The sequence below is a fragment of the Peromyscus maniculatus genome, chromosome 8, assembly GCF_049852395.1.
Source record: "Peromyscus maniculatus bairdii isolate BWxNUB_F1_BW_parent chromosome 8, HU_Pman_BW_mat_3.1, whole genome shotgun sequence".
Taxonomy (NCBI): Eukaryota; Metazoa; Chordata; class Mammalia; order Rodentia; family Cricetidae; genus Peromyscus; species Peromyscus maniculatus.
The window spans coordinates 103807866-103822857 of record NC_134859.1 but is presented as its reverse complement, the minus strand read 5'-3'; the positions used below and the strand labels follow the sequence as shown (position 1 = coordinate 103822857).

Sequence of the window (14992 nt, the reverse complement as noted above, 5' to 3'; positions counted from 1 at the left end):
AATTACCGGAGTCATGAGTCCCCCTGCTGAGACCTGAACTCGGGTCTGTGGGAAGCAGCAGGTGCTCTCTCCATCTCCCTAACACCTCCTTTGCTTTCGGTTTTGTTTGGAGACAGGGTCCTACTAACTATTGGAACTCTCGTTATGTGGACCAGGCTGGCCTGGAATTTTCCTCATTCCTTTTGCCTCTGCCTCTGCAGTGTGGGGATCACAGGCAAGCCCTGCCCTGCCTCAGAGGTATAACCCAGGCTAGCCTCAAACTTGCAATCCTCCTCCCTCACCTTCAGCACTGGCTACTTGGGTGTGCCACCACCAGCTCCTGACTTCAGAATTCTCATCTCAGTTTGTCAAGTTGCAGAAGGCGCTGAGGAATTTGAGTTGGTGTATGGCAGAGCTTTTTATTTTCTTGGGAAGTACTCCATTCGTTTGGTCCTCTCCGGCAGAAACCAGCTAATTCTTTCCTGTCAGTCAGATCTTTTTGGGGAGGGTGTTTGTGGGAGACAGGCTTGTGGAGTCACTGTAGACCAGGCTAGCTTCAAACTTGGGGGGGGCATCTTCCTGCCTCTGGTGGAACTATTAGGTGTGTGTCCCGGCCTGGTTTTCGTTTGGGTGGAACTGACTTCATGCATGCTAGACCACCCTCTACCGACTGTACTCCCAGCCCAGGGCCCTCAGTCAGATGGTTCCCCGCTGTTGGCTGCCGGCCTTTCCAGCTTTGTAGCCTGTGGAAGGAGAGACTGAGGAGACCTTTCCACATAGCAGCTTTAAAGAACTGACTTAACGCTTTTTCAAATGTACTGCTGTACAGTTTAGACAACTTATCTCACAGTAGTGTGTGTCGTTGCCATGCATAATTAACTTCAAGTAGAGAAACTGTCCTTTCCTCTCTCGCATTCCGAAATCTTACCCATGTGTGACTAATACCATGTTAGCTACCAGAGACACCTTTTCCCCAGACAGTCTTCCGTCCCAGGGTCTGATTGGAGTGCCTGCCCTGCCTTCCTCCCTGTGTTTGATAACACTGTATTGTTCTTAGGCTAGGCTAGCCCAGCTCAGATACAAACTTCCCTCGCTCTGAAGGGGGCCGCTGCCAGGCTCCTCCCCCTCCAGCAGTCTCTGGTCATTGGCAGCACAGACAGCTCTCCTGAAAGCAGAAAACAGGCTGCTCCCTGCCCTAGGTGGCAGCCCTAGGTCAGAGTTACTGCCTGGGGACTTGGATCCTAGCCTTTTGGGGAGGAAAGCTGTAGGGATTAAACCAGGGTCTAAGTACGCTAACATGAGTGTCACCCCAGCCTGGGGTTCCCCCCACATTGAAATCCAGGGCCTCCCAGATGAGTTCTATGTTTAGTGTGTGGGATTAACAGTGGTTTGTTTTTGTCTGTTTGAGCAAACCCAAGGCAAACTGTTAACCACTGGTTACCCCATCCCGTTGCTGGCGTTTTAAAAGCTGGACGAGTTGTCAGTGAGAAAGGCATCTCACAAGTGCAGTTTGGTTTGATTTGGTTGATGTGGTTTGGGTTTCTAAGGTAAAATCTCCCTGTCTGGCCTAAACTGGCCTTGAACTTGAATGCTGCCTCAGCCTCCTATGTGCTTGGGTTACAGATGTGCACCATCACAGCTCATTCCATGAATCAGTTTCAATTTTTTTCTAATTTAAAAATGATTGCAAATTCATGGGGAGTTACAAAAGTAGCACCAAGAGTCGCCCAGCCCTTGCCCCTGCTCTGCCAGCAACCAATCATTTGGGATTTCCGTGTTGATGTCTCCAAGGACAGCTCTGGGTTTTAGACTCAGTCCGTGTCTCATTGGACATTAAGCTCGCCAACCAGAGTCAGGACTAGGCTGCAAAACCCTTGTCCTGGCTCACCACCGTCATTTTGATGCAAACGTGGCACTGGGCCACCCACCTTCATGGCTTATGAAGTGGGGCTTTCACTGTGTCCGGATGGTTAGCTGACGGCGCAGCCACTTGCCTTGGAGAGGTCCTGGTGAGCTCTTGCTGAGCCTATCAGCCTACTCTCCTCCCCAGCTTAGAGGGAACAAGCTGGAACAAGCCGAGAGGTTGAAAGACTGGAAGGCTGTCCAGGCTCATCTCTAAGATAATGAAAAGGCATCATAACGGAGTGCAGACCCTGTTGCGCACAGCTGTGATTTGCAGTGTAATGGTCCTCACTAGAGATGGCTTGTCTTGAATTGCTGCAACTGTTGGGAGGGAGAGCACTGTCCGTCTCTGTGTTAATCCGCACTGGCAGATCTGAGCTGGATGTCTGCCATGATGAAATTGGTCATGGGAAGACTGTGGTCTGTCCTAGATGTTTTCTGAACACACAGAAAGGACCCCAGTCTAGACACTTCACTAAAATTACATCCAGGAAAACCTCAGCCCGGATTAATTTTATTTCTGTCCCACCCAAGGACGCCTTGTTCCCCTTCAAGTCTCCTTTTGAGAATTTTCGTTTCCTTTCATTTAATTGCAAGGCTGGAGTTTTGCCTTTACACATTGTTTTGTGCTACACGGGTCTGGGTCTCCGCAGCCCGTCCTGCTGCACACTCTGCCAGCTTAAGAAAGATGGACATTGTTGCCAATCATAAAGTGATACAGAAAAGGGCAGTGCTCCCGTCCATGATGAAATGCACGTGATTGATTAATTTTTTTTTTCTCCTTCCCTGCTCTATCTGTTCACATTATTGATTCTCACACACCCGATGATGCTTCCCTCCAATTCCCGTCCTTGGTATTTCTTCGAAGCTCTGTACACCGAGGGCGACCTGAGCCTTTGGACCTTCACTTGGGCATGTTCCTGCCCACCTTGCTTCACCAGGCCACCGCAGAGCAACAGGAGCGTTTCTTCATGCCGGCCTGGAATTTGGAGATCACGGGCACTTATGCCCAGACAGAGATGGGTCATGGTACAGTGTATTTAGTCTACCTTCTGGGTGGGCGGGCCCTGCCAACCGGACCTATATAGAGCACGGCAGGATGCTGCTGGCTGTTCTGGGAGCCTCTGCAGAGTCCAGCTCCCAGCGGAGGCTTGGGCAGTGTAAATGAAGTTAGTTTATCACTGTGGTTGTTGGTTCTGACTGTAGGAATGACCAGTCAGGCCTATTTACCATGCAGTCTGTGGAATCTGTGCGTGTAGACTCTGACCCCATCTGTTGGTTACTTTCTGATGATCACCTAGAGGGACACGTTAATGTGTGAGTGCCCTTGGACTTCCTGTAATCCGAACTATTCAGTATGTATGTCTTGGAGTTACCTGTACTTGACGTAGTGCATCAGAACAGTTCAGAAGGTGGTTTGACCAGAGGTTAGAAGTTAAGCCGTCCTGCCGAGGCCACTGACATCAATCTCTGCTTGCACACGCTTGCCACCTCACCCATCTTTCTGGACCAGGTGGGGCTGGAGGGGGTAGTTTTTCGCATGTTCTCTGAATTGGCTCTGTTTGCCATTTGTGTATGCCTGTGTCCCATTCCATCCTGTGTCCGTCCCCGGACCTCCCCCGACTCTGAGGACTCAGAAAAAATGTGTATTTTGTACAGCCTCCTGTACAATAAATAATGCTAAGCAGTATTTTATAGGCTCCTCACAGATACAAAGTGGCGTACAGTTGAGGTCAGCTGTCACGTGAGAACACTTTGTCTAATGTGTCACCAAAGGCTTCTTTGGCAGAGGAGTTTACTCAGTGCCTGGTTTCTTGACTTCTGCTTTGAAGGCTGTTGCTTACAAACTGTCTGTTTCTGTTGCTTGGCTTGGAAATTTCTAGATGTTTCAAAGTGCTCAGTGAAGGCAGGTGTTCCCAAGTAGTTTGTTTTAAAAAAAGTCCTCAGCATTTGTTTCAGTGTAATGCTGTTAGAACGACACCCACCGTTTTCTGTAATGCTTCTCAAAGAATTGCAGTGTGCACACCTAGGACTCAGAGTGGAAGTGTCCATCCAGCTCCAGCAACACGAGACTGAACATAAGCTTCCTCACTCTCATGAGCGGTGAGCACTGAGGTGGAGCCGGGCCCTGGAAAGCCAGCCTGAACCCAGGCATTGCTGGACTCGGGGAGAATTCTAGGAAGTCACCTTTTTCATAATGAATAAATGTTTTCAAGTTCTTAGTTTCCATTTTAGTGATCATTCTGAAATAAGTTCTAATGTACGGAAGGTCAGCTGAGTCTGTTTCTGTCACACATTTCTTATTGTCCCCAGAAGTACAGAAGTAAATAGTTCACTAGACTGGCAGTTGTTCTTTTCAAATTTAGAAATAGCTTGCACTTGCCAGGCTGGCAGTGTGGCTCAGTGGTAAAGGTACATGGTGGCAAGCCTGGTGACCCAAGATCAATTCCCAGGACCCACCTGGCAGAGAAAACTAACTCACACAGGTGTGTGCTGTGGCTGGTGTGCGCCAGCTCATGCTCAGTGCACACAGAGTAAATGTAATTTTAAAATGTGATGTCTCTGTCACATAGAACACGAGCTGCCTCTGTCACAAAGAACATGAGCTGCCTTTACATTTCTTTTCACTGATTTCAGTAACTCTGACACACCCACTGAGCCCCATTCAGAAGTGGAATGCTCACAAGGCACTTCTGCTTGCGGCCTAGTGGGGAACTGGCCAGTGGAATGGAGTGTGCCCGCCCCGCCCCGCCCCTCTACAGACACATTTGCTGGTTCGTGGCTCCTCTGAGGCCTGAACTTTCAGGCCTCAGCAGAGAATCTTTACTGTCTGTTTTGTTGCTCTTTCCCCTCTGTGCTGTGTCTGAGGTCATGTGATCTCTTTCCTTAGGAACTCATCTTCGAGGCCTGGAGACCACTGCCACATACGACCCCAAAACCCAAGAGTTCATTCTCAACAGTCCCACTGTGACTTCTATTAAGTGGTGGCCTGGGGGACGTAAGTTGATTAAAAAAACAAACAAACGGAAAACATCTGTTGTTTTGTTGTTGAACATTTTGAGGACTTAGGAGGTTATATTTAGAATGTTGACCTTATATGAGAATATAATTGTGAAATAAAAAAATAATTAAAGTCTTAAATATCATAAGATGTTACTTCTACTTATATATTGTAAAAGCACAACAGTAATGGCTGTCTTAGAATACTTGGTTTAATTTTTCATCTAAATATCCCCGCGTACCATAGCTTCCATAGTCCTCCTTTAAAAGTCCTAGCCAAGTGTGGCAGTCCACCCTTTGACCTCAGAGTCGGAGGCAGGTAGAGCCCCATGAGTCCAAAGCCATACTGGTCTACAGAGGGAGTTCCAGGCCAGTCAGAGCTACACAGTGAGAGTCTGTCTCACAAAATCGAATAGATTTCCCTATTTCTTTTCTTTTTGGTTTTTCACGACAGGGTTTCTCATTTATTTAACAGCCCTGGATTTCGCTCTGTAGACCAGGCTGGCTTTGAACTCACAGAGATCCACCTGCCTCTGCCTCCCAAGTTCTGGGGTTAAAGGCACGAGCCCCCACACCCAGTATAACTTCCCTATTTCTTATTTTTGTCAAAAATTTGAGTTACTTTCAGATTTTTATTTATTTGGCTTTGATATAAAATTTATATTTAGTATCTACTTTCACTCTGAGTTGGAATGTCTATTTCAGGTATAACTAGTTGATTATTTACATTCTCTCTTTGTTTATTTTTGTTTTGGGGAGCAAGATCTTGCTGTGTAATCCAGGCTAGTCTCAGATTCTCTAAGTATCTCAGAATAGCCTCTGCATTTTTTTTTTTTTTTTTTAGGTTTTTTTTAAGAGAAGTTTTCTCTCTGTAGTCCTGGCCAACCTAGAACTTACAGAAATCTACCTGCCTCTGAAGTGTTGGAATTCCTAGAGTGAGCTACCACTTCTGACTAGAACTTTGTTGTGTGATGGAAATAGAGACAGTTTCTTAAAGACAATAAAGGCAGCCAGGCGGTGGTGGCGCACGCCTTTAGTCCCAGCACTCAAGAGGTGGAGCCAGGCGGATCTCTGTGAGTTCGAGGCCAACCTGGTCTACAGAGCGAGATTCAGGACAGGCACCAAAACTACACAGAGAAACCCTGTCTCGAAAAACAAAACAAAACAAATAAAAAGAGAGAGAGAGAATAAAGGCATTCCCGAGAATAGAAGTGAGGTAAAAAGCTGGGACAGGCCCCAGAGCAGAGAGCTGGCTCAGCAGGGAAAGGCACATTCGGGACAAGCCTCCAACCTGAGTTTGATCCCCATAAACCACGTGGTGGAAGGAAAGAACTGAGTCCTTCAAGATGTCCTGACTTCCACGTGCACTGTGGCACACGTGTGTCACCTCCTCATGCTCGTGTGCACACACAAACACAATAATAAATGTTAAAAAAATTGAAGAGAAGCCGGGCGGTGGTGGCGCACGCCTTTAATCCCAGCACTCGGGAGGCAGAGCCAGGCGGATCTCTGTGAGTTCGAGGCCAGCCTGGCTACCAAGTGAGTTCCAGGAAAAGGCGCAAAGCTACACAGAGAAACCCTGTCTTGAAAAACAAACCAAAAAAAAAAAAAAAAAAATTGAAGAGATACCTTTTTGTTTAATGTAGGGTTTATCTGCCAAAAAATAAAATAAGAACAAAGCTATAAGCTTTGTCCAGAAACTTTGTGTGATGTTGTCACGGGAAAGGACTCGCTTTCACATGCTTTTGTGTTTCAACCATTTAGGAATTCGAGACAGGGCCAGTGAGAGGGTTCAGGAGGTAAAGGTACTTGTGCCAACCCTGATGACCTGAGTTCAATCTCCAGAACCCATATGATAGAAGGAGAAAACAGTTCCCACAAGTTTTCTTCTGACCTCCACATGTGTGCCATATTGCAAGCATGAGCTACTTCCCCCCAAATACGTGTAATATAATCAGTAAAAACACAAAAACACATCCAAGTGTGGTGGTACACACTTGTAATCCCAGCACTCAGGACACACAGGTAGGAGGGTCAGGGGTTCAGGAGACTCCACCTTAAAAAAGAGAGGAAAAGAAAAATTCAGAAGCAGGAACAGCACACTAACTTCTCCTCTGTTCTCCATGTTGCAGTTGGGAAGACTTCCAATCATGCAATAGTTCTTGCTCAGCTCATCACTCAAGGGGAGTGCTATGGATTACATGCCTTTGTTGTCCCTATCCGTGAAATCGGAACCCACAAGCCCTTGCCAGGTAAGGATTGTTCATCTGATGTCAAGGTAAAAATTAAAATTGCATGGGGCTGGAGAGATGACTTAGCAGTTACGAATACCGGCTGATCTTCTAGAGGACCAGGGTTCAGTTCCAGTACTCATATGGTGGCCCACAGCCAGCTGTAACTCTAGTTCCAGGGGATCCAACACCCTATTTTAGCCTCCTGACGCACCAGGCACACATGTGGTGCATGGATATAAATGCACAGAAAATACCCACACACATAAAAATAAAATAATTAAATAAACTGCAAAAAGTATAAGGCACAATTAAATAACATAGGAAGGCAAGGATTCAAAAGCATAAATATCTCACGTGTTTCCTGTTGTCTTTGGTAGGTATTACTGTTGGGGATATTGGCCCCAAATTTGGTTATGAAGAGATGGATAATGGCTACCTGAAGATGGACAATTACCGTATTCCTAGAGAGAACATGCTGATGAAATATGCCCAGGTATTTTTTGTTTGTTTGGGGTTTTTTGTTTTGGTTTTTTGAGACATGATTTCTCTGTGTACTTTTGGTGCCTGAGTGCTGGGATTAAAGTGTGTGCCATCACCGCCCGGCTCGCCCAGGTATATTTATTTATTTTGTTTGGTTTTAGGTTTGTTATCGTCAAGTTTTCACTATATATCCCAGACCAGCAAAGCAATCCTCCTGCCCCCAGCCTCTAAATGTTAGTTGCAGAAGGTGACATTCTCTTCCTTCTGAACTTCTTTCATTCTTGACAGTGACTTAGAAGCAGTTGAGGAGGGTGTGAAAAGTATCACCTTGTTAGTGACTTGTGGTTCTCAAGCCATTCAGCAACTTGGAGTCACCTGGAAGGCCAGTTGGAACTTAGATTGTGAGCCAAATATGGTGTGCACTAGAGGCAGAGGAAGTGAGTTCAAGGTCAGGCTGAGCTGCATAGCAAGCCCATGTCTTTTTTGTTAGGTTTTGTTTCAAGACAGGTTTTCTCTGTGTAGCCCTCACTGTCCTGGAACTCACTCTGTAGTCCAGTCCGGCCTCAAACTCTGGTTCAGAAGGTCAGAGGCGGGGACGAAATGGAGGGTTTCAGACAGTTGCCAGGTCCCCTGCTGCTCCAGGAGACACACTTGGAGAATCAGTCCATGGTTTCTTGGCCTCACAGAAAGACACTTCAGGCCTGTTTCGTTTTTTCAGGTGAAGCCTGATGGCACATATGTGAAGCCCTTGAATAACAAGCTGACGTATGGGACCATGGTGTTCGTCAGGTCCTTCCTCGTGGGAGATGCAGCTCGGTGTCTGTCCAAGGCGTGCACCATTGCCATACGATACAGCGCCGTGAGGCACCAGTCGGAAATCAAGCCAGGGTAAGGGTAGGGTCTGAGATGGGCTGGTGCTGATGACTTTGACCCTGTTCTTAAGAGGCTAGATCAGAATAGCGACTTCATCCGCCTTTCCACCCTGGCCCCAGCACCGTGTGCTAGGTGTTAACCCAGCGCTTACACGTGCTAGGCCTCCCAGAGGCACACCACCTAGCCAGCAAGAATGATGTTAAAGAATCAAGGCAGTGCAGTAGAATGGTTAGGAGTATTGCTGGGTGTGGAGGCATACACCTTTAATCCCAGTACTCAGGAGGTGGATCTCTATGTTCAAGGTCAGCCTGGACTACAGAATGAGTTCCAGGACAGTCAGGGCTGTGTAGAGAGACTCTATCTCAAAGAACCAGGAGGGAAAAAGAAAAGAATGTGACCTTACAGAGCCAAAGAATTGCCATTTTGAGCTGTGTGAGCTCAGACAGATTTCCCCATCTCTCCGTTGCCCATGTGTAAAGTGACAGGAGTGACAGCTTCTGTTCAGGAAGGACCTGTACAAGGATGAATTCAGCTGCTGTGTCAGGGAACTTGGACTGAAACCTGGGATAATACAAGTCAGCATTTGCTAATTTTTTTTCTTTTCCTGTTACTTAGTGAACCAGAACCACAGATTTTGGATTTTCAAACCCAGCAGTATAAACTCTTCCCACTGCTGGCCACTGCCTACGCCTTCCACTTTGTAGGAAGGTACATGAAGGAGACCTACCTTCGAATTAATGAGAGCATTGGCCAAGGGGACCTGAGCGAGCTGCCCGAGGTACGCACATACTTTTCTCATTCCTCCCTGGATACCCGTAGTTTCCTTAGATACCCTCAGGTTTCATGTTTACCTGCTGGCAGACATCCAGCAGAAACTGCATGCTGGAATTTCCTGAAAGGAATTATAGAACCTTGGAACTTTTTAAAATTAAAAACGGACCATATGTGAAGCTGGAATTTTTATTAATAGAATTTAAAGAAAGGGGTGACTGGCCGGGTACAACCGTTGAGAAAGGTGTGAGAGCGTTGCTAATTCAGATTGCAGATGACCGCCTCCTCAGTGGGCATGCGCACAACTGGTTCTGACGGTGACGGCCGGCGCACTTCAGGAGGATGTGTCTTCCTGTTAGAAGGTGGGTTCTAAGCCAGGGTTCTCATGGCCTGTGCTTGTCCCCCAGCTTCACGCCCTCACTGCTGGGCTTAAGGCTTTTACTACATGGACGGCCAATGCTGGTATTGAAGAATGTCGGATGGCTTGTGGTGGGCATGGCTATTCTCACAGCAGCGGAATTCCAAATATTTACGTCACTTTTACCCCAGCCTGCACCTTCGAGGGAGAGAACACTGTCATGATGCTACAGACGGCCAGGTGAGCAGCAGTCTTTACAGACTTGGCCATGAAAGGCAGGGATGGTTTGCTTCCATCATGACTCACTTCTTATTTGTGGTCTGCCTTAGTTAGGGTGCTGTTGCTGTGATGAAACACCATGACCAGAACAACTTGGGGAGGAAAGGGCTTTTTAAGACATAATCTTTCCCCCTTTTTTTGGTTCATCCCCAAGATCTCAGATTAATAAATACCACAAATATAAGACATATTACAACTTGAAAGTCCCACAGTCTGTACCATTTCATGCACTTTAAAAGTTTAGTCTCTGGCCGGATGGCGGTGGCGCATGCCTTTAATCCCAGCACTTGGGAGGCAGAGCCAGGCGGATCTCTGTGAGTTCGAGGTCAGCCTGGTCTGTAGACCGAGATCCAGGACAGGCACCAAAACTGCACAAAGAAAACCCTGTCTCAGAAAAAAAATTCAGTCTCTGTAAAAATCTAAAATCTCTTAAAATCTTAACTTTAAAAAATTCAGTCTTTCAACTGTGGACTCCTATAAAATAAAAAATAAATTAAATACTTTCTTATTTTAAGAGAGAAGAACCAGGACACAGTCATAATCTGAACAAAGCAAAACCAAACTCCCAACAGATAAATAATTTAATGTCCACTATCTGGGATTCACTTATCATCTGGACTCCTCTAAAGGGCTTGGGTCACTTCTCCAGCTCTGCCCTCTGCAGCACACACAGCTTGTCTCCTAGGCTCCGACTGGCTCCACTCCACTGCTGGTGCTGTTCCCGGGGGTCCTCCACTGCTGGTGTTGTTCTCGGTGGTCAACCCATGGTACTGGCATTTCCAAAACTGCAACTGAGCTACACCTTCACCAGTAACCTCTCCTGGGCTCTCTTAGGGACTCCAGCCCTGTCACATAGCACAAGCCTCAGCTTCTCCGCATGACCCCTTCATGCCTTCAAAACCAGTACCACCTGGGTAACTCTTACACTACCAAGTTCAGCTGCCAGCATGAGGTACAACCTTGGCCATCTCTGGATCACAGCTTCTGTGTGGTGGCCCTGAGGAAACACTTCCCAGAAAACTTCACCTCAGGCCTCTTAATCACAGCTGATTCTTCAGCCCTGCAGACCAGCATCCATTGTCCCAGCAAAGCAAAGGTTTAACTTTAGTGGTTCTGTTCTCTTGGTAATCACAGCTGATCCTTCAGCTCCAGCTGACTGGAATCACAGATTCTTCACACAAAAGGCCTGGTAGGATCCTGGCTTCCTCTGAAGCCTCCCAGGCCAGGCCTCCACCATCTGCACTGCTCTCAGCATTCCTTCCAAACTCGAGAGACCAGTCCGCTCAGCTCCCAACAACCAATGGCTTTTCCAGCCCCTAGTCCCACAGTCCTCCCACGGTCCTCCCCAAAGAACCTGGTCAGGTCTGTCACAGCAGTACCCTACTATCCTGGTGCCAACTTCTTTCCTAGGTTCCCTCCTCTCGCATGACTCTAGCCTGTATCAAGTTGACATAAAGTTAGCCAGCACCTGGTCAGACTGTGACGTCATTTCATAGCGTTACTAAAAGCATGTGTTCTGGTGATTTCTAGGTTCTTAATGAAAATCTATGACCAGGTGCACTCGGGGAAGCTGGTGGGTGGCATGGTGTCCTACTTGAATGACCTGCCCAGTCAGCGGATCCAGCCGCAGCAGGTGGCGGTCTGGCCAACTGTGGTGGACATCAACAGCCTGGACAGCTTGACTGAAGCCTACAAGCTTCGTGCAGCCAGGTGAGCCCCCTCAGGGTAAGAGGCCGAGTAGAGGAGTGGGAACCATGCCGGTTTCCTCAGCTCTCTACTCTTCCTTCTTGCTTAACAGATTAATAGAAATTGCTGCAAAAAACCTAAAGACTCATATGAGTCACAGGAAGAGCAAGGAAGTAGCATGGAACCTGACTTCTGTTGACCTTGTTCGGGCGAGTGAGGTCAGTGGTGGCCTCCCCTCACTGCTCTGCTGCCCTTCCTTGGTGCCCGGGTCACTGTGGTAGCCTTTTTGAGACAGACATTCGCTAACCCAGGCTGATCTGGAACTCAGCAAGTAGCTAAACTGACCTCAAAGTCATGGCAGTCCTCCTGCTTCAGCCTCCCAAACGCTGGAACTAGACACAGGCCACCACACCCACCTTTCCAAGGGTCCCACACCCTGCTATTGTCTTCCTCCAGGCTCATTGCCACTACGTGGTGGTTAAGATCTTTTCAGACAAACTCCCCAAGATCCAAGACAAAGCCGTCCAGGCTGTCCTGAGGAATCTGTGTTTCCTGTATTCTCTCTATGGGATCAGCCAGAAAGGAGGAGATTTTCTTGAGGTCAGTACTTTTGAAGCAGAAGCCTTTCTTGTGCTTATCTGTCTGACTTAAACAGTTGTCTGTTTTAAAGTTGTATGTGTATGAAGGTCTAGTCCGGACATAGTTTTAGTCATTTGTTTCATTTTTTCCCTCAGGGGAACATCATCACAGGGGCTCAGATGTCACAAGTAAACAGCCGGATACTGGAATTGCTCACACTAATCCGCCCCAATGCTGTTGCTCTGGTGGATGCCTTTGACTTTAAGGATATGGCACTCGGCTCTGTTCTTGGCCGCTATGACGGGAACGTGTACGAGAACTTGTTTGAGTGGGCCAAGAAGTCCCCGCTGAACAAAACGGAGGTAAAACAAGCAACAACAGTCTGTTGACCTCTGAGGTTCTCACTGAATGCTGGGCAAGGGCCCTGTCACTGATGGCGCTCCGAGCCCACTGACTTTTGTCATATAAGTATGGGGCAGGAGGGGCTCAGCTGTTAGGAGTACTTGACGCTCCTACAAAGGACCTGGATTTGGTTCCTGCCACCTATGTTGAGTGGCTCACATAATGACTTCAGCTCCAGGGGATCCAGCACCCTTTCTGACTCCCATGGGCACCTGAACACATAGGAACATACTAACATACGGACGGACACATAAATAAATAGTATAATATATACATTTAATTTTTTTTTTAACTAAAGGCCAGGCATAGTGGGGCACGTCTTTAATCCTAGCACTGGGGAGGCAGAGAGGCAAGCAGATAGATCTCTATGAGTTCGAGGTCAGCTTGGGCTATATAATGAGCCCCTGGCTTAAAAAACAAGACAAAGCCGGGCGGTGGTGGCGCACGCCTTTAATCCCAGCACTCGGGAGGCAGAGCCAGGAGGATCTCTGTGAGTTCGAGGCCAGCCTGGGCTACCAAGTGAGCTCCAGGAAAGGCGCAAAACTACGCAGAGAAACCCTGTCTCGAAAAACCAAAAAAAAAAAAAAAAAACCAAAAAAAAAACAAAAAAAAAACAAGACAAAACAAACATCAAATACTTACCTTTGTGTCTGTACAAGGTCCACTACTTCTCAGTTCCAAGTGGTGGTGGTGTTTTGAGAAGAATGCTGACTTCCGGGACAGGTCCTCACTGGCCTCCTCTGCTCTCACGCAGGTCCACGAGTCCTACTACAAGCACTTGAAACCCCTGTTGTCCAAGCTCTGAGCGTCCCTGGGACACGCCCATCTGCTTCAGGCAGCAGCCGGACATCTCTCCTCCTCACTTCACTGATCCTCGGGAAATCTTCATCACATTTGTGTAGCTCTAGAGCAGATGATGAGTTGGCCTTTTTCCTCTCTATAAGTAAAGAAAAATGAGCAGATGAAATGAGAAATTCAGTATGTTTTAGGTAACACGGAGACTTGGAGGTACTCAGAGGGCTTCACGGCTGTACTGCTGCTAATCCCAGTAGGCCATGACTTTGAGGAATTAACAGAGTTTAACTACTAAATTCTTAGTGTCACATTTTTCCTGCTAATCACTGGATATATGTTTTCTAAAGCAAAGGTGTTTTATAAAGTGGAATTTTCCAGACTTTCCAGCCTACATGATCTACACTGAGGACAGATTGGGAGCCAGAAACCCTGACAGATGTGGGTGTGCGGCTGGTGCCTGCTGTGCTGGTGTTGCCCCTGTCAACCTTGGCGTTCACGTAGCCGACGAGACCCCTCAGCACACATCCACCTGGGAGCCATAAGCCTGAGTTGGGAGTGATCATCCATCCCAGGCTCTACCTTCCCTGGTAGTAGCATGTCACACCTGTGGTCCCCACTTTCTGACATAGGAACCATAGTTATCTTCCCTTATTTGACCGTTGCCTGGACTTCAGTCATGGTGGCTGACATCTTCCGTTTCTTGCTTGCCTCCTCCTGAAAGAGGTACTAAAGACGGTAACTGTCCTTCCTTGTAGATTAAGTGTAGGGAGAGCCCTCAGCTGTGGGACTGCTGTATTTTGGTGACTTTATTAAGTAAATTTCCTGGGACAATCCAGATTTGAAAGACGGTGTCATCTTGTCGTAAGCTGTTAAAGTGCTTGGTGATCAAGTATCTGGCCTATAAATCCCTCAGGTCACTTTTTACACCCGCAACAGCAGAAAACCCTTTGCCACAGCCACGTGCTGTGGTTTCTAGTTCAGAAGATGCAATCATTGATGCGGGCTGGAGGACGATTAGAGGTCGCAGCTAGTTTCTTGCTGTTGAGTACCTGGCTTCGTGGTAAGCCGCTAGCAGCCTTACCTGGGTGGTCAGTTGGCCCCTTCAGTTGCAGTCCAGTCTCTACAATCACTGTGCTTAAAGGTGAAAGAAATACACCTTTGGTGTTGTGTGTGTGCGTGTGTGTGTGTGTGTGTGTGTGTGTGTGTGTGTGTGTGTGTGTGTGTGTGTGTGTGTGCGTTCTTTGTGTGGTGATTTTTTGTTTGTTTTGTTTTGAGATAGGGCCCAGACTGGCCTTGAACTCTTGATCCTAAGTCTCCCGAGTGCTGTGATTACAGATGTATGCCACCATGCCTGGCTAATAAGGACTCTGTTCATAAAATCACAGTAGAGAAAACATTTTAACCTGTTAACTCTGTATCCATGGCATTTGCATCATGAAAAAATTGAGAACATTATACTATTGAGAACACAGTATAATGGAGTGGAAATAATGTCCCAGGGGAGTTGATAACAGATTGTTGACACAAGCCTTAACCTTTCTGCTGGAACAACTGATAATTGCTTAAGATTGAAGATTAGCACTATATCACTTCATTTGGGTTTCTATTGGCATTAGTTCGTATTCTGGAAAATAAATAAATTTAAATGACTGAA

At 47.1% G+C, this 14992-nt stretch overlaps 1 protein-coding gene across 3 annotated transcripts in view; it reads left to right on the top strand.

Moving 5' to 3' along the window:
* Positions 1–14992, top strand: part of Acox1 (acyl-CoA oxidase 1) — a 26562-nt gene extending 11570 nt beyond the window's left edge. For 2 of the 3 annotated variants that reach the window (XM_076543773.1, XM_006993653.4), the window contains 12 exons: positions 2750–2910; positions 4772–4879; positions 7014–7133; positions 7493–7608; positions 8314–8483; positions 9084–9246; positions 9647–9837; positions 11407–11586; positions 11675–11780; positions 12019–12162; positions 12297–12503; positions 13298–14992. In XM_076543773.1, coding sequence (XP_076399888.1) covers positions 2750–2910; positions 4772–4879; positions 7014–7133; positions 7493–7608; positions 8314–8483; positions 9084–9246; positions 9647–9837; positions 11407–11586; positions 11675–11780; positions 12019–12162; positions 12297–12503; positions 13298–13348 — 1717 coding nt within the window. In that variant the 3' untranslated portion in view covers positions 13349–14992. The remainder of the gene's footprint in view (positions 1–2749; positions 2911–4771; positions 4880–7013; positions 7134–7492; positions 7609–8313; positions 8484–9083; positions 9247–9646; positions 9838–11406; positions 11587–11674; positions 11781–12018; positions 12163–12296; positions 12504–13297) is intronic. The other variant, XM_006993654.4, reaches the window with a different exon arrangement.